Here is a 23,607-nt window from a genome sequence, read left to right on the forward strand (position 1 = left end):
GGTGTATTGAGTGATATTAATAGAGAAATCACGTGATTCAATTTACTGAGCGATATTAACAGAGAAATCACGTGATTCAAATTTGTGATAAGGACTCCCGTCCTATGAGGTACTATTAATAACCTGAGAGGTTTGTTGCAACCATGATTACCACTGTGGTTGAGAAATAAGCTACAGTTCGGTTTAAATTACCAGCCATAAGGACATTGAGACCAGCGTAGAGGATCAAGCAAGACGAAGTTTCTCAAGAAGTGGATACGAAATGATCAGCCGGGGTCGAATAAGGGATCTGTTTAGCTCCAAAGACAACCGTCATTCGAAACTGTTGATCAGTGTAGAGCACAGCATTCTTCGAAACCCACAGCTCCAATCAAATTATGCTCTTTGCTTTTACTCTGTGGCATAGGGCTCTTACGTTCCAGGTTAGAGTGACAGAGGCGGTGCTGCAGAAGATAAACACATACAAATCGTTTATAAAATACGTTTTATAGACATTTTTGTTGGTATTAGTTGTGTAAGAGGCGACGCGGTGTGCCCTTGCTGAGAATTTATTCGGTGAAGTTGACACCCACAAGCAAGGTAACGGCCGTGTAGTAGAAATGCTAAGGTTTGTCAGGAAAATAAAATTGCGCGCCCTGTTATAACGCCATTATACTTTACGTCAATGTCTGACACCCTCTCCCGTCCACTCCCCCCCCCCCCTCCGAAAAAAATATTCTGCCTTTTCTTTTTTTGAATCTGAGGAGTGGCGCGTTTTGTTTGCGAAGACTAAAGTATTCTTCCTTTTTTTAGCTGGTTGTGTTTCAATCGTCGGACTAGACTAGGGTGATTGGAGCAAGCTTCAAACGCGCCGCAGAAGTGTCGCCTCTCATCTCGCTTTGACGCCTGTGCTAACACCCTTTTAGTTCGGGGTACCCAGAGCAGAATAAATGGGGCGCTTATGCGCCGAACATTATATTCTTTGCATGTCGACTAGAACGCTCGGTGAGTAGCAGTTGTGCTCACCATAGGCTTACCATATTACTGAATTATTTTCGGAAATAAACACCGAGATTGAGTCCATCGACGTCCTAGTTGAAAGCTGGCGCCTGAACCATACACGTCTCGAATGCGTCAAACACAGAGACAACGTCTGCAGTCTGAACAGCGCACTTGTTGTTGGACCTAAATTATGGTACTTACCCACCACCGAGAAATCGGGAACGCCAAATGAAGATAACTGAATATAAATTGTCAAGTTACCATAACATAGTATTAAGTTTTGCTTGCCAAAACCACGATCTGATTATGAGGCACGCCGTATATAGTGAGGGGCTCCGGAATAATTTGGACCACCTGGGGTTACCTGGAGTGCTAACGTGCTCCTCAATCTAAGTACACGGGTGTTTTTCGCATTTCGCCCCCATCGAAATGTAGCCGCCGTGGCCGGGACTTAAAGAAAAAAAATTTGGAAGACATCAGATCACTTACTGTTAAAATATTTATAAATAAAGCGGCAAATTGAATTGGCAAATTGAAGAGGTGCGGAAAGTAACTTTTTTTTACATTAGCAGTCGCTCCTAGCGCCATCGTCCTTTCCGCGTATTCCACGTGTCACTCGCAGCTCGTGGAGCGTTTAGCGCTGACATTCTTTTTGTTCTTCTCCTCCGCCACGCGCTCACGCCGATCGAAGGCTTCGTGAAGATAATCGAGCCTTCATTTCTGCCTCGACCAACAACACCTCTCGTCGAAGCGAACGCAGCCGAAGAGGGGTCCTCTCAACATGACCGGAAAAGGCGACACTCCACAGGCGACCGCGGCCGACGCATTCACGAGGCTCCACAGATACCTAGAGCCGGTGCGCTGCCGGCCCACGCTGGGCGAGAACGACCTCATCGAGCCCAGCCCACGCCAGGCGGAGCTGGCAAGTCGCGTCTGCGTCCAAGACTGCGTCGTGGCGCTCGGCGCTCCGGAAACGCGAAGTCAGCTCTGCGTCACGTTCCTGCTGTCCCTGAAGCCGTCTCGGGCCGCCATCGTCGGCGAGAAGATTTGCGAGGACGGAGACTTTCTCGACTACCTGCGACTCTTCCTGCCTCTCCAAGTCCGCGTGGTGTCTTCCGCGACGGCCTGGTCCCGGGAGGGCTTCCGAGACGCGTATCTCATCCTGGAACCGGACGTCCTCTGGACTCTGCTGAAGGACGGCGCCCTCCGGGCATCCGACGTCGACGCCCTGGTTCTCAGAGACTTCGAGCGCTACCTCGACGCGGGCCACGCCTACCGCAAGGTCCTGTCTCGTTTCCAGCAGCCCACGGAAGTCGCTTCGACGCGGCTTCTAGCGCTCGCTGACGGTCTGTGCGCCGGGAACCTCGAAGGTCTCGAATCGGACCTGCGGTGCCTGAGGACGCCACTGGGGCTGACCTGTCGCCTCGGCACTCCCGCCGCGCCCTACGCCAGGGAGGTCGCGGTAGAACTGTGTCCCCTCGAGGTTGACTGGCGATCGGGCGACGACGACTGGAAATGGGCCATGGACGCCGTCTCCTACTCGGAGTGCCCCGAAGTCCGGAACGTCGGCAGGACCCTGGACGAGTGGGGCATCTCCGTGGCGTACGGCGAGGCCCTGAAGACTTTCGCGGCCGCGCCAAGCAGCGAGTTGCGGGAATTTCTGCTGCTGAGCCGGACGGCGCTGACGCCCCTGAAGGGCTGCGCCGTCCTCAACTACGTCCAGGGCAGAACGCTAGCCCTGACGAACACGGCGACCTCGATGTGCGCCCTGGATAAGTGGCTGCGCGAAGAGGGCTCCGTGACGGTCATCGAGGACCCCGACGAGGTCGCCTTGGCATGGGTGGTGGTTCTGGTGGCGACGACGGCCGACATGCCGACGCTGAGGCGCTACTGCTGGGACGCCGTCGTCCTGTGCGACTTGCCCTTCGGCGTCTCGTGCGACGCGCTCTTCGCGAACGCGGACCGCAAGGTGGCACTCGCCACGGAACGCGAGTGGAAGCGCTGGACGGAGCTGCTCGACCTACACGACGAGCTGGATAAGCTACTGCTTCGCGTGAACGAGTGATCCATGCTCCAATAGGAAAATATATTTAACGTTCGCAGTTTTTGAACCGTGCTGATGTTTTGACTTCTCTGTTATTCCTACAGTCGCTGGCACTTGTCACGTTCAGTGCCGAAGTCATATCAACGAGGTTGCAGCATGCTATTATTTTTCTGTCCGTCCTGTAGCACAGTCTATTGGTGCTAATCTTCTTACAAACAACACTCATAGAATTGTTCCTCTTAGTGTGCAAGTAAAAAGAGAGTCCATATAGGTACCAAGGACGCTGTGAGGGCTCTGTTTTATGCGAAGCATATTACGAGAGCTCAACCCAGCTCCTCAGGCGCGGCGGTGTCGCCTTGAAACCACGTGACACCGTGACGTCACGACAGAGGAGAAGTGGCTTTGGCTCAACTCTTGCAAGACGGGCTGGGTGGGAATCGAACCAGGGTCTCCGGAGTGTGGGACGGAGACGCTACCACTGAGCCACGAGTACGATGCTTCAAAGCGGTACAAAAGCGCCTCTAGTGAATGCGGTGTTGCCTTAGAAACGAGCTGTTTCTAAGGCGTGCGTCTCTTGCTCAGGCGCACATTTCGTTGCCGCGCCGAACGCTGCTTTGCTCGACGCTCACCGCGTCCAATGTGTGGCGCGTAGTCGCTGCCCTGTAGCCCATTGTCTTACACCCCTTGGCGGGTCGACGGGAACGCTGTTGCGTTCTACTCTTGAAGGCGAAGCAGTAATGCATGAGTTGTTTCTTCGTCTAGCCGAACCAAATATAGCCAAGCAACAGCAGTTCACCAGGCTAAACAGTGGTTCAACAACTAAAATAAAGGCTAGTATGCTTCGCATCCTGGGCTTAACCGTACCTAAGCCACAGCCATTTTTTTTTTGCATCCGCGATTTACGCCGCCATGTCAGGGGATGAGGTAATTTCCATTGCATCCGTAAGTCTGCTGTGAACCCCGAGATAACCTCACCTGCCATAAAATGGCTGATAGAGTCCATAGGCTGATAGCTATGCAATAAAATCAATTGTGCGTACCTACGCCACCTTTCATTTTTATACCTAATCTGTAGCCAAATACAAGCGGGACGCATTCCCATCAAAAGTTCGTTACACTACAGACGCTCGTCCACTATAACGAAAAACACCGCGTGAGAGCCTGCAAGCGGGAGCGTAATGACGCTAATATCGTGGTGACAGAAGACCTATGGGCCCCGGGTGCCAGACGACCTAGCTACGCCACTGCTGGGCACTCCTTCCTATAATAAACACGAACTGCAAAAATCTGCATGTAGGACACTTGAAATGCTCATGCTTTCCAGAAGAAAAAGAAAGCGTATCATGCCTACGCATGAAGGTTGTTCGACCGGTTTTCCTATCGGCGGTTACTGAGATAATACACAAACACGAACAGTAATTTTTCAGCTGTTAGTACGTTTGTAGAACGTGACATACAGAAAAAGCAGTGAGGGTGGAATGGAAAGCTGGGCAAGTTCCCGAAGTTGCAGAATGAGACTTGGCATAGAAAAACACAAGTCATAGACCAGGTGACAACGAGGAGGAAGATCTATTTGTCAGCTTTCTCTACCGACAAGAGAAAGTGTAGCACAATCGAGGCGCAACGACGTCCGGAGGCTCATGGAGCACACACATGGGCAGGGCTGCGTTCGTGTACATGCGCCTTCTGATGTCCTTGGGTCTGCGCGCTCCCCTGTTGTCTTTAGGCACCCGGGAAAACCTTGCAGGGCTTGTTTTTGAGGTATTCGTGCACCACTGCACGATGCACGAGCGGTACGAGTCGTGAAACGGGTGAAACATCGCGGAGCACAAGCACACAGCTACCGAGGACCACGAAACTGACGAAACTACCCGCGCCGGTCAACGCACAGCAGCGCACGCTTCCCGATAACAGCAGATAACGAAACATGAAACGTCATGCTATAGTGTACTAGAATTCTAGTACATTAGTCTAGTAATTATTCTAGTACAATATACGTCATGCAGTTATGCTGGCGACGGGCCGGTGGGGCCGCACGGCGCGCGCGGGGCGACAGCCGAAGGTGAGGGCGTTACGAGGGAAGGCGAGGGGAGAGGAGTTAGGGGGGCAGGGCTCGGCCACCTGGATCGGCGCGCGTGCGCGCGACGATCTACGAGGCCATGCAAGGGAAACGGGTTTTCGGCTTCGCCCTCCTCATAGATGGCGCCAATTACCTCTGCCACCTAGAGTTACTCAATATGCTACCAAAGGTTGCATATACAGCAACTCTACTGCCACCGAAGCCGGGGAGTTTCCCACCGCGGGCCAGAGTACGTTGGCGATGCGTACTGAAAGTTTGCAAAAGATTCCGTGCGAAGCGAGGCGCAGCCTCGCTTCATTGCCTGGGACGCTCACGCTAGGACATATTTGATTGAAGCGAAGTTCTGAATTGTTTCTCGAAATACCCGTTCGTCAGACACTCGATCCGCTCTGCCGGCCAGATTGTGCAATTTCGGCATACTAATCGAAGCGCGTGAGTACTATACCATTCGCTGCCGCTAACTTGCAGGTTCCGAAAATCGCTGCTGCATTCGGAATGCTCTTACGAACTTGAACAAGTGAAGCTTACAGCGACAGCTCATCAGCGATAGCTGCGTCCGGTCATGTTGAGCACGGAGCACGTCGAACCTAACCACAATTACTCCCAGCAGTACATGAGTGGCGATGGGGAAGCGGCAGGACGTTCTGTATCTCCTCGGCAGCGCTCGACCAGCAGCACGCATTTGCGCCCTCATCCGACGGGAGCCGACCTTGTTCACCGAACGCGCGCTTGAGAGCAGCACGATACCACAGCACAAGCGCCCCATCACATGTTTTTTTTTTCGTATTTCGCGGGCTTTCTTTGCAACCCGAAAAAAAATAGGGACTACGTTAGACGTATCATACAGGAAACAACTCGACCGGTGGTTTCTGAAGGTGCTCTACAAATCTGCGTATCATACTTGGAATCCTCGCCAATAATTAAAAAGGTTGGTAACTAAACCTAATGAATGAGTGAGTTATGGGGAAAACAAAAAGAAAATTGCCTGAGTTACTATAGGCTGTTGTGAATTGTTTGCCTTGCTTCAGTTCGCTTCCGACGCGCCTTTCATTTTTAAATTCTTCTCTCAAGTTACGTCGGACACCCCGTACATTCCTTTAAAAGGCGTCGTACTTGAACCCTTGAATGGCCTTAGACCTTCCACGCATTGAATTTTCAGCACACTCTCTGCCTGAGAAACCATACATTTCGGCGCAAATCTACACACTGCTTCAAGAATCTCATTGGGGCTACTGGCGGCCTGCTTGCTCGATCGCTTTTCACGTCTTCCACAATGTCTGCGGACTCGTAACGTTCGGTGTTATTTTGTATGCGCAGTACGGTGTACTTTCGCTAAGACGAACTCGGTAAACCGAGTTCGTGCGTATAACGAACAACATCTGAACGTTTGTTTCGTTTTCCATAGATTCAGTGAAAAAAAAAAATGTGCTTGAGACGAACCACTCTTCGGCAAACATTCGGAGTGACCGCCACCGATCTCGAAGGCTAGGGTGTCTCGATGCCAGTGGCGTAGCAACAGGGGGGGCCGGGGGGCCGTGGGCCCCGGGTGCAAGGGGCCAGTGAGGGGGGGGGGTGTCATATACGTGGGAAGACACCCCTCTTTCCGCCGGCTACACCCGGGGAGGGGGGTGACAGAAGACCTATGGGCCCCGGGTGCCAGACGACCTAGCTACGCCACTGCTCGATGCACCGCGCACGGGGGGCGCGCGTATCAAGGCACCCTACAGGAGGCCTGCTGCGCAAATCACCAATGGACAGAGGCGAAAACAAGAGGAGGAAACAAAAAGATCGTGATATTTCACTTCGTGAGCGCGGGTTACGCGCAAGCGTGTGGCTGTTACAGCGCATACGAAGCTGTCGGCCCTCGGTGCACCTATACTGTCCACATCGCATATCGTATTCAAGACAGGGCTCTCGCGGCCGCGCCATACACAGCATCCACCGGAGTAGAACGCACTCTTGTAAACAATCGCTTACCAACTAAATTAACAAGCATGGTGTCAGCGCGCACAGGCAAACATGAACACATCACACTTAATGGCAGTGGACGCTCGCTGTCAAAACGAAGGCGTGAGGAATCGCAGCAGCAGCAGCGAGCGCTGTCTATCGCTTCAATGCAAGCTGTGCAGCGAGAGCACAGCGCACGCAAAGCCACGAGCCATCGGCCCACCTACACTGTCCTCAAAGCAGATCGCGCTCAAAGCCCGCGCGCGCGTAGTCGATGTACTACGCTCCTCTCCTTCCCCTCACAGGGCCATGCGCGACCGAAGACGGCGCGCTTCGCCAGACACCCCCCCTCCCCCACCCCCCTTACTACTTTGCGCACGTGACAATGAGCCGTCGTCGTCGGCTCACCGTCGCACGCTTTCACTCGCGCACGCAGCGTAGGGCACGCGAGGACAATGTCATCACGAGACGAAACTGGTAGGTCCGTATCGCAAACGAAACCTGCAGCAGCTGCCTGAGGAGGTCAACCCAGCGCGCCTCCGCCTACTTTCCTCCTCCGCGACGCTTCAACTCGTTTCTCCTTCCCCACTTCGCTCAGCGTCAGTTAGACTTTAACCTAGGTTGCCTTGCTTTGCCACGCGCTCAGCCAGCTCCTTCGTACATTCGCTAGCTCGGAGACCGCAACGATGACCTGTGAGGCGGCAGATGCCTGCTTTAATTCCCTAGTAAACGTTTTGCAGCAGCACGAAGGCACAGAAGGATTTTTAGGGTCATTTGGTGAGATCACATCGTTTGTGGCGGCTCGCCGATTTGCACAGAAGCGCCAAACGCCCATCGCGGACTGGATGAAAGCAAGCAAGAGCACCACTTGAAAACAGTTTTCTGTTAAGTTCAGCTAAATACACGCTTTTTATGTCATTTCCCCCGCTTTATGTCTACATCATTTAACGTTTTGGAGTGAGATATTTGGATGCACCTGGTCATATTGCCCATTATTCTTCTGATAAGACGACCAAATTTTCATAGTCGCTTCGAGTTCGTCTTAAAGGTAGTCTGCTGTACTTTCAATTACTTCTACGTTAGAACAACCCTTCTTTCCAAAGACTGACAACCGTATGTTTGCTGAAATTTGACTGAATACTTATACACGTGATCTATATTCTCTGATTCCGTAGGTGCGTGCTGTCGCCTGCAGCGTCGGAAAAGAGAGCCCGTGCTGCCGACGCTGTCACCAGCTGCACTATGGTCCGATGTATTCCAACCCTCAGATCTGCACCGAATACCCACGAGTGTCCGTCGTGCAACCCTACACATTCCGTGGGAGGTGGCATAGCGGCCGGCCCGCTGTTGCCACATGGCCGCGCACCCTGACCTAGCAAATCAATGGAACGAATCTCGTCAACGGCCCGTACAAGATACTTCCCGAATGTGAATCGATCGACGCATATCCGTGCGATTTGCCGAATTCGTAAGTTCCTCCGGCGGACCCGGAGTGGGTCAGTTCACATTGTCAGGGACCCGGGTTTGGATCCACGGGCTGGTCGGGCCACTGGCGGGCCGCGTACGGTGCTTCTGGTATGCAGACAGGTTTCCGTGTGCCGATGCCATACAGGCATACCCGTGTGACTACCGGTGTTCAAGTAGTTAACGCAGGTCCCCCAAACGGCCCACGCGCTAGCGATGCCAGCGCCGTGTCCATTTTGCTGCGCATATCTCAGAGGCCTCACTACTGAGTGGCTCAACTTACAGCCGTCAGGATTGCTGACAACGCAACAAAGGGAATCTCGGAAGCCATGTACGAAGTATCTAGCCGTACCCAACCGCAACGCACGCGCAGTCTGGTAACAGTGGGCGCACGCACGCAGAGGTGGACACGGACACGACTGACTGCTGTGGGCACGAAAGTGCGAAGATTTGTGGAAACATGCTACCGCGGCGTAGTTTAACAACGACAGAGTGCCCATGTTAGCCAAAGGGAGCTGGGCGAGCTACGCGGTAAACTTGGAACGCGTGCAGGTTGGCCTGTCTCCGTAAAATGAGCGACTCCGGAGCGTCAGTGCGGCCGTCGTCGGAGCAACGGCGGCGGCTACTGTTGTCAACCGCGACGTTTCTGTGGGTGTTGTCAGCGGCTACGGAAGCACTTGGTAAGTCAACTGCGCCTGCTTCTTTAATTACATCTCCCGCAGTGGCCGGATACGCTCCGACGTCACCATGGCTCGGATGCGCCGCGATCCCGTTCTTTCCGCAGCGTGTATGCCGTCAGAGGAGTCAACAACCCACGTAAACAGGGCGCTCCTGGTTGTTTCTGAATTGTTTCCCCTCTGCGTTGCGCTAGACATTTCGCCTTTGTCATGTTCACTTCTTCGGCTTTCATCTCGTTCGCATATAGCTGACGGACAAGCGAGCGTCCGCGTGTTTTCTCGCCCACCCTAAACTACTTGCTTTGTTTATGACGCTCGTGCCTCTTTGGTAACAAGCTCCGAGCTGGAGAGGGACCAGATGTTGTGTAGCACGATTGTGCTGTGTGATTCGGGCACGTAAGTACGAGCGACGCACTGCCATCGCCCCCCCCCCCCCCGCGGTCTTTTTGTGTTTTGTTTCGTAGTCCACGCACGCCGCCGCTTTTATATTAAAAGCGTCTCGAGCTCTTTTCAGGCTGAGCGGTTGTCTCAGCGCAGTGAATGCATGCGGTTCGGAATGCAGCTTGCATTCGAGCTCGCAATGGGTCTCCGTGATACAGCGGCATCGGGCGCACACTTTGTAAGCAGCAGAGAGCATACCTGCACGCGTCTTGCGTGACAGCTGACAAGATGCGCACTAGGAGGCGTCGGGCTGGTTGAGTCAGGAGAAAGGCGCATCGTCCTCCGATACGGTTGTCTGGCTTAGCATATTGCTGATAACGAATTGGAGCGTGCGAGGGAGTCCAGATGAATGCCGCGTCGTCTCCCGCGAGTCTCAGCAGCGTTTAGAAATGCAACTGTGCAGCGAAATTCGAGTAGCGGACCAAATGCCAGATTACTTCGTGCCCTCGTAACACATCAGCCCCTGTCCATTCTCTGTGAATTTCAGCCCGTTGTGGTCTTCTCTACTTCAAGTTGCAAGTTTCACTTCAATCATCTTAAGCTACCCTGATGGTTTAGCTGTCACGCCATTTCAGCTGCTGCGGCAACATTGGTTTGAGAATATGCCCACATACAGGGCTGGCCTGCGTGAACCCTATCATGTCATATTTGAAGATGTCTGTGCTACGCGGGCAGAAAAGCTTGCCATTTATAAAGCTGCAATGAGTAGTATGGCACATGAAATGGACCAGATCATTAGCAGGGCTTTATACCACCGACTGTTCTTACTCTTATCTGTATGTTGACTTGTGGAGCTGAGATAACTTGGCTAACACAAAAGACCGATAAAACAAAGATTGCCTTTTGGAAACTGGGTGCTTAATACAAGCAGCTTTATCATTATCTTTATCAGCTTGTCACAGCTTCTGCCAACTAGCTTGTGTGCTCTGCAAACTAGGTATCTGCTTGGCTCATGTTATGATGAGAGATGCGAAAGGTTGTGGTAAGCACTGGCATTACGAGAACCATCATAGTTATCTGTTTAGCTTGTGTGGCGGATACCTGCAACAATCAAAACAAAAACAATGAAGCAGGATGGGCAAATGAAGCAGTGCACCTTTAGGAAATGAAGTGACCTATAATCAACTAAATATTTAATGTGGTGTGCATATTGGTTGTCATTAGAAATGGTTACTGCGTTCACAGCAGTGTTTTGGTAGTTTTCCAGCTTGGAAATGTGTGTGCAGTAGTAATTGTAAGGTTTTGGACAGTAGTGTCTAGCCCCTTGCTGCCAAGTGGGTAGCTACTTCATGCTAGTCATCAATGTTGCAAACACTTCTTATGCAAGGTATTTGTTAGCATATCTGTTTATTTCACTGCTTCAGCATCATATGTAGGCAATGAGGAGCATGACCATGGGAAGTTTTACACCCGAAATGTTGTCAGTCAGTCCTTCATACATTCTTGTTAATTACACATTATCATCCTTTCAGTATTAAAAATTGGAAAAATTGATTGCTATTAAAATAAATATGTGTGAGGTGGAACAGTGGTTCGTAATAAGTGGTGCTTTGTGGAGCAGTGTGATCTTGTAAATGTAACGGTAATTATTGCCTCTATTCATCTGAAAAGGATGTATTCACATCCATTCAGTCACTCTAGCCATTCTTGTTGATTCTTGTTAATTTCACATCATTCTTTCAGAAATAAAAACATTTCCTGCCTTCTGCACGAAAGTCACAGACAAACCTCTGGACCAAAACTCCAAGGCGGTCATTGTCAGAACCAACTTGGGACATTTTCTCATTGGCCATGACAGCTGTAGTTGATGGATAAGCTCACATAAGTATACAGAAAAATAGACAGCATTTCGATGCTTAGGAAAGTATGTTGTGTAAGGGCTACATATCTGAACTTGAAACATCTGGCAGTTGTTCAGTGGCCGATGAATTAGCCAATTCAAGTGTGCTAATTCCTAAGTAGTCACTTAAAAAGAGACCAGGGACTTGATGATGCAAATTCTCTGCCTGTGATTTGATCGTCTGTTGTGTCCCATGGCCGATCCATTTGACAACAGCAACCTAATTGATGTGTGAGCCAGTGCCAAAGTATGAAAATAGTGAAATTATAAAGGAACTCACATACCCTTCTCTCTGATGCAGGACAGATCAAATGACGTGGATAGAGTATGTGAATTTGTGTGAAATGTGCGAATATGTGTCACCTTAGTGGAGAGTGTGATTTTGTAAGTGTGATACTAACTATTGCCTTAGTTCATCTGTAGAGAATGTATTCAGCTCTGGGAAATCACTCTAGGTGTTCCTCTCGTCATGAAACTTTGGTCATGCTAAACCTATCTGCACTACATTACTGTACTCAAATGTAGGCCGGCCTCCATTCTAAGCTGAACCCCCACTTTGGAAGGACAGAAAAAGAAAATAAACTTTTCTTCGAATGTGAGCCCACCAAAATAATATAAACGTCAACAGCCACAGTAAGCAAGCGTCATTTATAATCAACATCTAGCACCAGCTACGCACTAGGGAGACAGAAGTGGCAGACATGCGACGCTGTTTTGGGAGGGGCCTCTCCTACGTTCTTGACTTCTCATAGACTACAGTTCATTTCAAGAAGCAACATATATTACGAAGGCTTCTCCAGAACTATGCCGGTTTTATGCTAGGATCATGGTTGCAGTGGCGGGGTGATGAGGAAATTTTGGGCCGTGCGACAGAGATGTGAGCCCGAATCCCCCTGTAGGCCTGGTAGCACCCACTCGAATCAATGGCTTTCCTTCCACTGTGACAGCTTTTTCCGTCTCCTATTTTTGCAGTGGTCCTGCACCTGCTTCAAGATATCCTTTTCGTTTTATTCTCCTTGCAAAGTGCCCGTCCGTTACTCCTCCATGGCCAAGTGCTTAGTCATACCTGCCATGCTGGCACTATGGCTGTGGCATTGTGCTGTAGGATAAGACGTCAAGCATTTCCAACCACGGTGGCCTCGGTGTGATAGTGTGCGGAATGCGAAAATGCTCATGTGCTGCTTTGGGTGCACATTAAAGGGACAGTGAACGAAAACATGAAGTCGAGCTAGACAAAAAAAAAGTTAGGCTTCTTTGAAAACGAATTTGTCATTTGTAGCGAGAACAAAGGTTTTGCAAGCGAAAAAGACGACAACCAATGTGGGGCCACCTACTTTGGACTGTGGCGCCACCTCTTGTGTGACATCAGTAGTAGTAGTGGTTTAATGTGGGAAATGACGCTTTTTTCTGCAGCCCAATAGGGAGCATGGTGCAGGGGAAGGGGAAGGGGGAATAAAGATGAGAGGAAGGGAAGCACTGGCTATTCACAAAGAGCGGCAGAGAGAGAGGTGACGTGGCGATTGATTCGTAGCGCATTCCCCCACAATGGTGTTTGGCTGCGATAAGCGTTTTGTAGAGCCTACGCCTCCAGACCTTTGCGTGTAAGGGCATTTGCGTGGCATTTGTGCTACTGATATTTGTACTTTTTCGTATATAAATCAATCCGAATTGTATCTCTTGTGTCAGTAGCACACTTCACTAGGCATTGTCATCATTTTAGCACATATAGATTTTACTCACTTTACAGCAACAATTCTTAGGCCTCTATACAGCCACACTACATTTATAAATTCACCGTTCGACATTGATCACACAATCAACTGCATTAGACCATTGATTGGTGCTCTTTGGCCATCATTGGCCCTTGTGCCTTAATATCCCATATATCATCATCATCATCACGTAGCGATTACGCCAAGCTGTCCAGTTTGGTGCGGGCGATTTAAATAGAGCCGCAGCGGGACCTTTGGTAGCAGTTTTCTGCGCAGCAAAGTCCTATGTTGGCTCACATAAAACAGTGATAGGCTACTAGAATAATAATATATCCATCTAACTTGACTTGATATTTTACTCTAGTGTCCCCCTTGTGGGCAACATTGATACGGACTATAAGGGATGCCTTCACTGCGGTGCCCCTCATAAGCGGATGGGGAGTTTATGGATGTTTCAAAGCCTATAGATAAAATTTTGCTTAGTGATCTGCACTTTCTTTCCTTCAGACATAAACTTAACCACATACTGTTCTGAATTTTCTTAAAATAAGGTGAACATTTTATGTGCATCTGGATGACAAAAATCAGGGGGAAAAAAGAAAACGTTCTCGGTGGAATTTCTGGCTATGAAATAAATGTTTTTCTCATGAACTGCCGATACGCTCAAATGTGTTATACACAGTATGTGGTTCGTCATATTTCTTAACTCACAGTCATAATGGTGTGAAATATGGCCGCAGATTATGTGGATACCATTATTTTGTAGAAACCCCAAAGCAGGTTATCGCATTAGCCAGCAGCCTCCAAAAAATAAAGCGAGGAGGTTTAACCTAGGTACGATGCAATACATGGAGATTTGTGATACTTCAGGAATAGCCATATATTTCTGCCACACGAAGTCGACAAATTATGTATTTGGCATTGCTGACACTTGCATCTTTGAAAAAAAAAAACAAATATATATATATATATACATATATATTTATATATATATATATATATATATATATATATATAATATACTTTTTATTTTTGATGTCAGATATTTTTTGTAGAACAGTGATTCCCACACAGTGATTCCTACAGGAATCGCAGGACCAGAAAGTTTTAATCACCACATCCAGTTATTTTTCCCTGCTTTGGAGTGTATGACTTGATTGCAAATTTGCCTTCAGCACAGATAATATGGCTTCACCTCCACCTAGCTTCCATGAATGCTTGGCAGATAGAACTAGAAGTTTCTCCTGTCTCAAAGGAATCTGAAACTCTTGTGTTCCATAGGCTGAGAGCGACAGCTGTTTTTGCAGGCGCCTGCCGTCGCCTCCGCATGGCATTCTCTTCTTTTGCCTTTGTGCAAGGCACTACTCTGCTTCATGGCAGCCTTAGCGTAAAATGCTGGAAATAATTTGTCGAGCAAAAAAAAGAAAAGAGAGAGATATATTGCTGCGGTGCAAGTAGCAAAGGAAAAAAAATGAGAAGGGACTATGTGCCGTCTTTTCCCATTGTCTTGTGATGATGGGGACAGAGAGAGCGTGGATGACGTGTACAGTGAGTAACGGCAACATGCGAAGAGTTAGGGCTCTTTTTCGTGGCTTCATTTTCCACTTTGTTTGCCTAGCTGTTGCCACACACAGTCATTCATGTCTTGTTTAAGTATGCTCCAAGTGTGTGATGCTTCTGTTATTGTACTGTGTGGAAGCATCAAGAGGCTTAGTGCTCAAGCTACTAAGAAATCGCCTTGTCTGATAAAAAGAACTGGACTTGGATGATGCAAGTTATCTATGCACTGTGTTATTTCATATCATTTGTCACGCTGTATGGCTGATCCCTGTAATGACGTCTGCACAAGCAAGGTACGAGTTGATGACAAAGCAAATATTGTAATCGTAAAGCAATTGTTATGCCAACCCAGTGCACGTTTGAGAAGAGCAGACTAAGTTGGAAAAATTGATTGCTATTCAAATAAAAATGTGTGAGATGGAACAGTGGTTCGTAATTAGTGGTGCTTAGTGGAGCAGTATGATCTTGTATACGTAATAGTAATTATTACCTCTATTCATCTGCAAAGGATGTATGCACCTCCATACAATCACTCTAGCCATTCCTATAATCTAATTCATTTTCTATTTCACAGGCTTAGCTGTTGCCTCACTCAGTTATTCATGTTTTCTTAGTATGGAGGAAGTATGTGTGTGATGCTCCTGTGGGGAATCATTGTGAAATGTATCACTGCCAATGACCTCTTCATTAATGGTTTCACCACATTTTTGCTTGTTTCAGGCAGTGGTTGCAAGATGAAAACTGTGATAGCTTTGAGTGCAAGGCTCATTCGCTGCTAAGGAAAAGCGTTATTGCGTGTCATTTTATTGCAGAAAATGTTACCAACAATTCTTGGTAACATTCTTCGCACCAAGAAGACATCACATTAGACAAATAATTCACAGCGTCGATCTGTGTTGGTGCTAATTAGCTTCTTGTATCAGGAGGTCCTAAAAACTTATCTACTTGTAACCATACCTGACATACCTACTTGTAACAAATGTTTTAATTCTGATCATATAAGAGGGGATAATCTATGACAAAGCAATATGGGGGTAGGGTTATGAGTATGGCCTGAGGCATTTTCATTTGCTGTCAATCCTGATGGGGATTGAATTCCTCGAACATGATTGGCTTCCTTGTGCAAGTGGCAAAAGGGAGTCAATCTCAGTTGTAAAATTTCATCTCGATCAAGCTCGATTGCAATCGAAAGTGCTTCATGTGACTGGAGTATTAGTAAACACTTTTTGTGTGTACATGTGTGTGTGTGCATGAATTCTGTGTGTGAGTGATGTCTTTATTGTGTTTCCAGAAAAAATAGATATATGGACCACTGTTAATGGGCTTGCCTACTAAGTGTTTGCTACCAATTGCAACTGAATTATGACATGTACGCATGCAGACTATTTTTAACATAAACATGTTTGCTCAATGCTTCCTAGCAGCCATCTTTTCTTAGAGCTCAGCTCTTGCACACCTGTCCCTGCATTTTGGGTTGGCATGAGCCCTTGGCGTCCTACCTCGGTGTAACCGAGTGAACAAGCACAGCGATGGATGAAAGAGCAAACGCTGAGCTCAGCAGGGGATGAAAGACACTGATAGCAAATAGCTGCGAGGAAGAAAGCCGGAGGGGAGGGTATGGTGAAAGTGCGAGAAGAAAAGCGTATTGCCGTGCAAGATGGACTCTGCGGCAATGACCGCTACGAGATGGCACCAGAGTAGCGCGCCGTTGTCCGTCCACCGATGCCATGTGGCGAAAGCGTCCGCCGATACTGTAAAGCGCTACATGAACAAAGGTCTGCCTGTGGTGGCTGCTGTGAATCGCGCCCACGCATCATCCGTGCGCTGTCTCTTGCAATCTCCTGATTAGTGAGACAGTCGCACCACATTGCACTCCATTTGTAACGTGCCGCACGAAACAGATTGCCCGCGCCAGCCAATATATCGCGAAATGAAAACACGTATAGAGCTGCACTCAAATTTAGCATTAGGGAGTATTTATTTATTCAAAATACCTTAGAGGGCCCATATGAGCATTGAGTAAGGGGGACAAGAAACAGCATAAGTAGTGAAGGAACAAGTACCAATGACAGCATATCTTAATCGTCAGTGATATTTTCGCTCAGCAAAGTACAAGTGTTTCAATTATGTTGGCTTTATCGCCATCTTGGTGATATCTATAGGAGTGGACCAGTACCGTACATTTATTATAAAAGACTTAACAATATCCGGTCATAATTTGTGACCATAAGAGGTAAACTCCTGCTGTTTGCCATTGTCCTGTGCTGTGCATTGTAGGCCACTTTACATGCTTCAATTTCTGTTGTAATGCAAGTTGATTACCTTTAATGACAGTGTTAAAGTAACTTACGACTCTCAACGATGACTACAATCAGTGCAAAACAAGAAGTGAAGTGACAGCATCCATTTTGTGGTTTATATTTCACAGCACTGCTTGTATTGCTTGGCAGGTGCTATGGCAGGATTCAGGAGAGAGGCTTCATTTGATTGCATGATGACTTTTTTTTCCCCTTTGTGCACTGAATAAAGCGTGTGCATTTAAAGGATGCAGCCATGGTATAACTGTATTGCCTTAACGGCAATTGAAGCAGTTTATAGGCTTCCGCTATGTGCATTACAGAAATTCCACAGACAGAATGTCAAGAGCACTAAGTGCGAATCATGTACTCGGTCTCTGCAAGAAAGACAGAAAAGTGCTTGCTATTATAAAGAGTCGTTGTGATTCATGTGTATGTGCTGTCACCACAATGGCGTACAGTGGGTCACTGGCAAAAAGTAAGCTGTTAGGAATTAAATTTGAGCATAAAATGCACATAGGTGTCACATTACAAGCTCTAGCCAAGTTCTGACTGCATTGTGTTACTTCTCACTGACCTTGCCAGTTTTGTCAGATAACAAAGCAAATTTCACACCACGTTGGGAATTCATTCGTGGAACTTCCGACTTGGAGATTGATTTCGTACCTGCTATCTGGTGCGAGCTCATCAAAGCCTCTGTGCATTTCAAGCCCCCCCACATTGGTGCACTGTTGCGATAGATCTTCTTACTCTGTTTTCATTGCAGATGTGAATGTCACAAATGACGGGCCCGCCATCCTGGACTCGACGATTACCTTCCGGGCGCAGTTGGTCGGTGGCGAGTTCCACACGCTCTACTATGTCTTCCGCCACAACGTGCCGTCAGCAGCGGAGCCAGAGACGATCACCAATGGAACAGAGGCCGTGCTGCCGATGACATTCCTCGCCTACAGGCACCCACCGGGAGAGTACGTGATGACTGTATCTGTGCTGAAGGAGTACTTCTTCACGAAGCACAAGATTGCCGAGGGGTCCTGCAAGTTCCTGCTTACCCGTGAGTATAACTGCAAGGTATTTGTCTTCAGTGCATTGTGCTGCTGCTGCCTGATGTTATCGCTGTTGAGTTTCACAAAAGTTTGTGTTCTTTAGCTAGGCATGTAACGCATGACAGGAGTAACCATCAGGCTGGATTATTAGTGGGAAAGCAGGGATTATTAGTGGGAAAAAAGGGAACCAAGAGGCCCAGTTTTTGTTAGTCAGTCAATATCAATCAATATATTTAGTCAATATCAAGCGAAAAGATTATGAAGCCAAGAAAAATATTGGGAATATTATTTGTAGTTTTAATGGAAGTGTAAAAATGATAAGGGAAAGGAAAACGAAACTGGACGTGAAAACAACTTGCTGTTGGTGAGAGTCAAATCCACAACCTCCACATTACGTGGAGGTTATGGGTTTTGGAATGTAGTAGTGATGCTTTTTTTTATTCTATTCCATTTTTCACTTGGTCAGTGGTCAGAGCGATGTTCCACCCGTGTTATCAGTGGGATCAGCCAGTCATGATTGGTAGATGATAAGAGTTGCATAGAATTGAGCGTAAAGCATATAGGCATTGTCTGTATTTCTTTTTTAACTTTGCTGTCTAAGAAATTGCAAACGTCCTGTCTCAGTAAAGATTGCCACACTCTCTTCTAGTCTTACGTAATATACCTACCTGATAAACAAGATTATCAATTTTGTGTGATATCATCTTGCACATGCTTGATCTTAAAGGGCCCCTCACCAGGCCCCATAGCAAATTTCAGTTATACGCCGAAAGTTGTTACATGTCCTCTAGGGAGCGTTCTGCCGAAAAAAAATTTTCAAATTAGTAGCCCAGATAGAAATGTTTCAGTGCTGCGAACCCATGATTTTAGGAGGTGAGCTCCACTGCATAGAGACACTCTCCCCACTCGCCCTGTCTAGCCTCCACAAGCGAAATCCCTTTCTTGCATCCTCCCGTACCAGACCTCGAGGATTGCATGACGCATACGGCACGGGCACCCACCTTCATTTTTTTTTTTCGGTGCTGCGCATTTTTGCTAACGGTGTTGTGCTGGAGCTGTTATGATTGTCTGGTTTCGCGCAGCGCATGATTTTGCACACTGTGCAGAAGGACACATGTATAATTCAGTGCTATACGAATACTGAGGCAGAACAAGTGGATCGCAGAGCATGATCATGCACTGGAACATGGTAGAAAACGGCATAGTTTCAGTACCTGCGCACCTGATTGCACGACCGTGAGAAAAAGCAGACGAAGCGGAAGTACATCTCGCTTGCTTTGATGCCAAAGAAAACAAAAAACATGCAGACATTCCGTTTGCGTGTTTTATTATTTCTCTAAACTTCAATTCGTCAATTCGAGTAACAGATCACACAAATAACAGATGTTGCCTTGAATTATTCTCAGTCACATGTCACCACGAGCTACGCCACACTGCGGACCCGAGTACGTGGGTGCAGGGACACCAATACGTCACCGTCTGGCTTGGAGCGTGTTTGCCATGAGCGAAAGGGAAAACGGTGTTTGGATTGAAATTTTATACCTTCTTGTGGCGCATTGAAATGTAATTCTTTGCAAACACGATCGTTAGCAGGCATTGTATGCTCTGCGCTTGCAGCTCAAGATGGCCAGATCTGGTGAGGGGCCTTTTAAGTACTTATGTGCTTATAAGTGATTGTTGTGATACTTAATGACTTTTATTATCATGTACTCTTTTGGATAATGTGCCTCCGTTTGTGTAACTTCTATACCACAGTAGGTTACTCCATCTCTCAGCCTCCTTCTTGATTTTGGATGTACTTACATTGGTATGTGTTGTATACCTCTATTGTATTACATGGTTTTTGCAGTGTGGTTAATGGTCTTTGTTGGAAACTTTCTTGACTCATTAGTACTTTAATTACTGTTCATTGTAAATATGGTTTCATTGCTATTGCATACACTTCTGGACTTCTTACAGGATTGCAGGTGTTCTGCATAGATTTGGAGATGTTGAGGGTAATCTAAGTTGAGCCAGAAGAATTGCTGAAGCCTGCTGATATCTTTTTGTTTTACATTGCAGTGTTTGTTTACAGCAGAGAAGCGTTAAGCATTCACAGCAACAGTTGAGCTTGGATATGTTGAATTTTGTTGTAGTGTTGTTGAATGTTGTTTGGAAGTGCTCGTGAAATAGTTGGGCATATTTTCTGTTGGTTGTGTGGACGTGTTGCCTAATTTAAACATCTGTGCATCTTCTATAGTTTCCTGTGATTGGGACATGTGACTGTGGGCAGGTCCAACCCTTGGGTCATTTATTCCTTCTGTCATAGGGGACATCGTGGGCAAAATTGTGGCCTCCCAAGACGGCCACATCCTGCCAGACGACCAGACCATCGTGTCCACGAACCGAACGACAAACTTCACATTCCAGCTGCACGATCCCAGTGGCTATTTCACCAACTCGTCCAACAGCTTGTCCTGGAAGGTGAGAGTCCTTGTAGGGCCGAAATAGGCCAACACCCTCTGGTGACTCAAGCCCTTGCAGTTGCTGAGTGGTAGTGGTTTTCTACTGCCAAGCTGAAGGTCATGGGTGTGGTCCCCAACTGTGGCAGTCACATTCAAGTGGGGCCAGAATGCAAAAGCACTTGTGCAGTTAAATGGACACTAAAGAGGAACAATAAATCAGTTTAGGCTAGTGAAGAAATGCTTGAAAACTTTGTTTTTGTTAATTCTGCGATAATAGATTATTACAAAAGAAAATGAAGGTCAAAGTTCACCTTTCCTAATTTCATGTCGGAACGGCTGTCATGTCATGGATTTTCAAAGTATTTTGTTCTATTTGGGCATTATTGGCTTAGTAATATTTAGTGAAACTTGCCAAGTTCAATATTTATCACTTTTAGAACACAATGTAGTCCATTTTTATCGATAAGAAATTAACCGGGCCCTAGCAAGAACTGTCAAAATCATTGATGTGACAGCAAGCTGGTGCGTGAATTTCAAAGTCGTGGTGCCACTTGACTTTAGTGTTTTTGCATCTTTTCTGGCTTACCAAGTCTGTTGTCGTGGTAAGAGTGGTTTTTTTGGTATTGAAACGAGTAATTTAGTAATACAGGTGATAACATTTTTTTTATTTAGTGGCCCTTTAAACTTAGGCACATGTTAAAGAATCTCAGGTGGTCACAATCTACCTGAAGTCAGTTGAGTGTTTGTGTAAATCTATCACTTACTCGACCTGGGTGCTACTGATGTACTCCCACGAGCCGATATAAAGTCTTTTTGTTCGACCTTTGGAAACTGTGTGATTGTCGTGGAGATAAGTGCGAAAGGAAATGGGCCACTCATGCCACCCAGTGCAAGAAAACACAACCACAAACGGCTATCTAATGAGACACCGTAAACTGAACCACAAGGTCAGGGATAGCCTCCGGGTTTGGCACATCATAGGTGCCAAAATCTGAAGTAGTGGCAGGTACATAAGCATCCGAAATCAAATTTGAACTGCACACCACGGTGACGTTCAGTAGGCAGAATGCTGCGGGCATGCCCCGCCATGCCGTAGCCTTCGCAATGCAGGGCATTGAAGAAAAAGTGGGAGCGCTGCAAAGGGGTTCAAAGGCAATCCTTGATTGTCAATAACTCTGCTTCTGCCAATACAGTGAGGTAATTTTTTGCTGCAAAGTTTTTCTGGAATAGTCTATTTTAACTTCAAATGCATTTCCTGACTTCAATAAAAAGTGTGTCAGGGCCCCTTTAAAAGTGCAATGCCTTTTGGACATTCTGAACAAAAAAAAGAAAAATTACTGTTAACCTCATCCCGCTCCTACAACGCTACTTGCACTCTTGTGCATTACCATGTCAAGAAGGCATACTACTTAAGGGGCCTTTCATCACGTCTGGACATTTTGAGCTTACAAGAGCAGTGCATACAATGTGCGTGAACGATTGTGTCTTCTAAGTATTACATACCTATGTGCCGCGGAAAGAGCTTAAATTTCAAACCAAACGGCCGTTGCCCTTCTCCTCGTGGGTTTTGCACTCCCAGCCGGAGAGTTGACGTCAATCATACAAGTGTATGAAAGCCTCTAACCCTACAGCTAGAATAGAACTGGCAGAACTTTCTAAGTTAATCAACAAGCGTAAGACAGCGGACATCAGGAACTATAATATGGATAGAATTGAACAGGCTCTCAGGAACGGAGGAAGCCTAAAAACAGTGAAGAAGAAACTAGGAATAGGCAAGAATCAGATGTGTGCGTTAAGAGACAAAGCCGGCAATATCGTTACTAATATGGATGAGATAGTTCAAGTGGCTGAGGAGTCCTATAGAGATTTATACAGTACCAGTGGCACCCACGACGATAGTGGAAGAGAGAATAGCCTAGAGGAATTCGAAATCCCACAGGTAACACCAGAAAAAGTAAAGAAAGCCTTAGGAGCTATTCAAAGGGGTAAGGCAGCTGGGGAGGATCAGGTAACAGCAGATTTGTTGAAGGATGGTGGCCAGATTGTTCTAGAGAAACTGGCCACCCTGTATATGCAATGCCTCATAACCTCGAGCGTACCGGAATCTTGGAAGAACGCTAACATAATCCTAATCCATAAGAAAGGTGACTCCAAAGACTTGAAAAATTATAGACCGATCAGCTTACTGTCTGTTGCCTACAAAGTATTTACTAAGGTCATCGCAAATAGAATCAGGAACACCTTAGACTTCTGTCAACCAAAGGACCAGGCAGGATTCCGTAAAGGCTACTCAACAATAGACCATATTCACACTATAAATCAAGTGATAGAGAAATGTGCAGAATATAACCAACCCTTATATATAGCTTTCATTGATTACGAGAAAGCGTTTGATTCAGTCGAAACCTCAGCAGTCATGGAGGCATTACGGAATCAGGGTGTAGATGAGCCATATGTAAAAATACTGGAAGATATCTATAGCGGCTCCACAGCCACCGTAGTCCTCCACAAAGAAAGCAACAAAATCCCTATAAAGAAAGGTGTCAGACAGGGAGATACGATCTCTCCAATGCTATTCACAACATGTTTACAGGAGGTATTCAGAGGCCTGGAATGGGAAGAATTGGGGATAAAAGTTGATGGAGAATACCTTAGCAACTTGCGATTCGCTGATGATATTGCCTTGCTTAGTAACTCAGGAGACCAATTGCAATGCATGCTCACTGACCTGGAGAGGCAAACAGAAGGGTGGGTCTGAAAATTAATCTGCAGAAAACTAAAGTAATGTTTAACAGTCTCAGAAGAGAACAGCAGTTTACGATAGGTAGCGAAGCACTGGAAGTGGTAAGGGAATTCATCTACTTAGGGCAGGTTGTGACCACGGATCCGGATCATGAGACTGAAATAACCAGAAGAATAAGAATCGGCTGGGCTGCGTTTGGCAGGCATTCTCATATCATGAACAGCAGGTTGCCACTATCCCTCAAAAGGAAAGTGTATAACAGCTGTGTGTTACCAGTACTCACATATGGGGCAGAAACCTGGAGGCTTACGAAAAGGGTTCTGCTGAAATT

The 23,607-nt window shown here is 47.1% G+C and overlaps 1 protein-coding gene across 5 annotated transcripts in view; it reads left to right on the forward strand.

Moving 5' to 3' along the window:
- The window catches only part of LOC135910339 (transmembrane protein 130), a 70,651-nt gene that overhangs the window by 12,568 nt on the left and 34,476 nt on the right, over positions 1-23,607 (forward strand). For 3 of the 5 annotated variants that reach the window (XM_065442370.2, XM_065442371.2, XM_065442369.1), the window contains exons 1-3: positions 8,872-9,196; positions 17,810-18,097; positions 20,398-20,552. In XM_065442370.2, coding sequence (XP_065298442.1) covers positions 9,088-9,196; positions 17,810-18,097; positions 20,398-20,552 — 552 coding nt within the window. In that variant the 5' untranslated portion in view covers positions 8,872-9,087. Of the gene's footprint in view, positions 1-8,871; positions 9,197-9,312; positions 9,590-17,809; positions 18,098-20,397; positions 20,553-23,607 lie in introns of those variants that run through there. The other 2 variants (XM_065442373.2, XM_065442372.2) reach the window with 2 other exon arrangements.

The sequence above is a fragment of the Dermacentor albipictus genome, chromosome 8 (assembly GCF_038994185.2).
Source record: "Dermacentor albipictus isolate Rhodes 1998 colony chromosome 8, USDA_Dalb.pri_finalv2, whole genome shotgun sequence".
NCBI classification, from domain to species: domain Eukaryota; kingdom Metazoa; phylum Arthropoda; class Arachnida; order Ixodida; family Ixodidae; genus Dermacentor; species Dermacentor albipictus.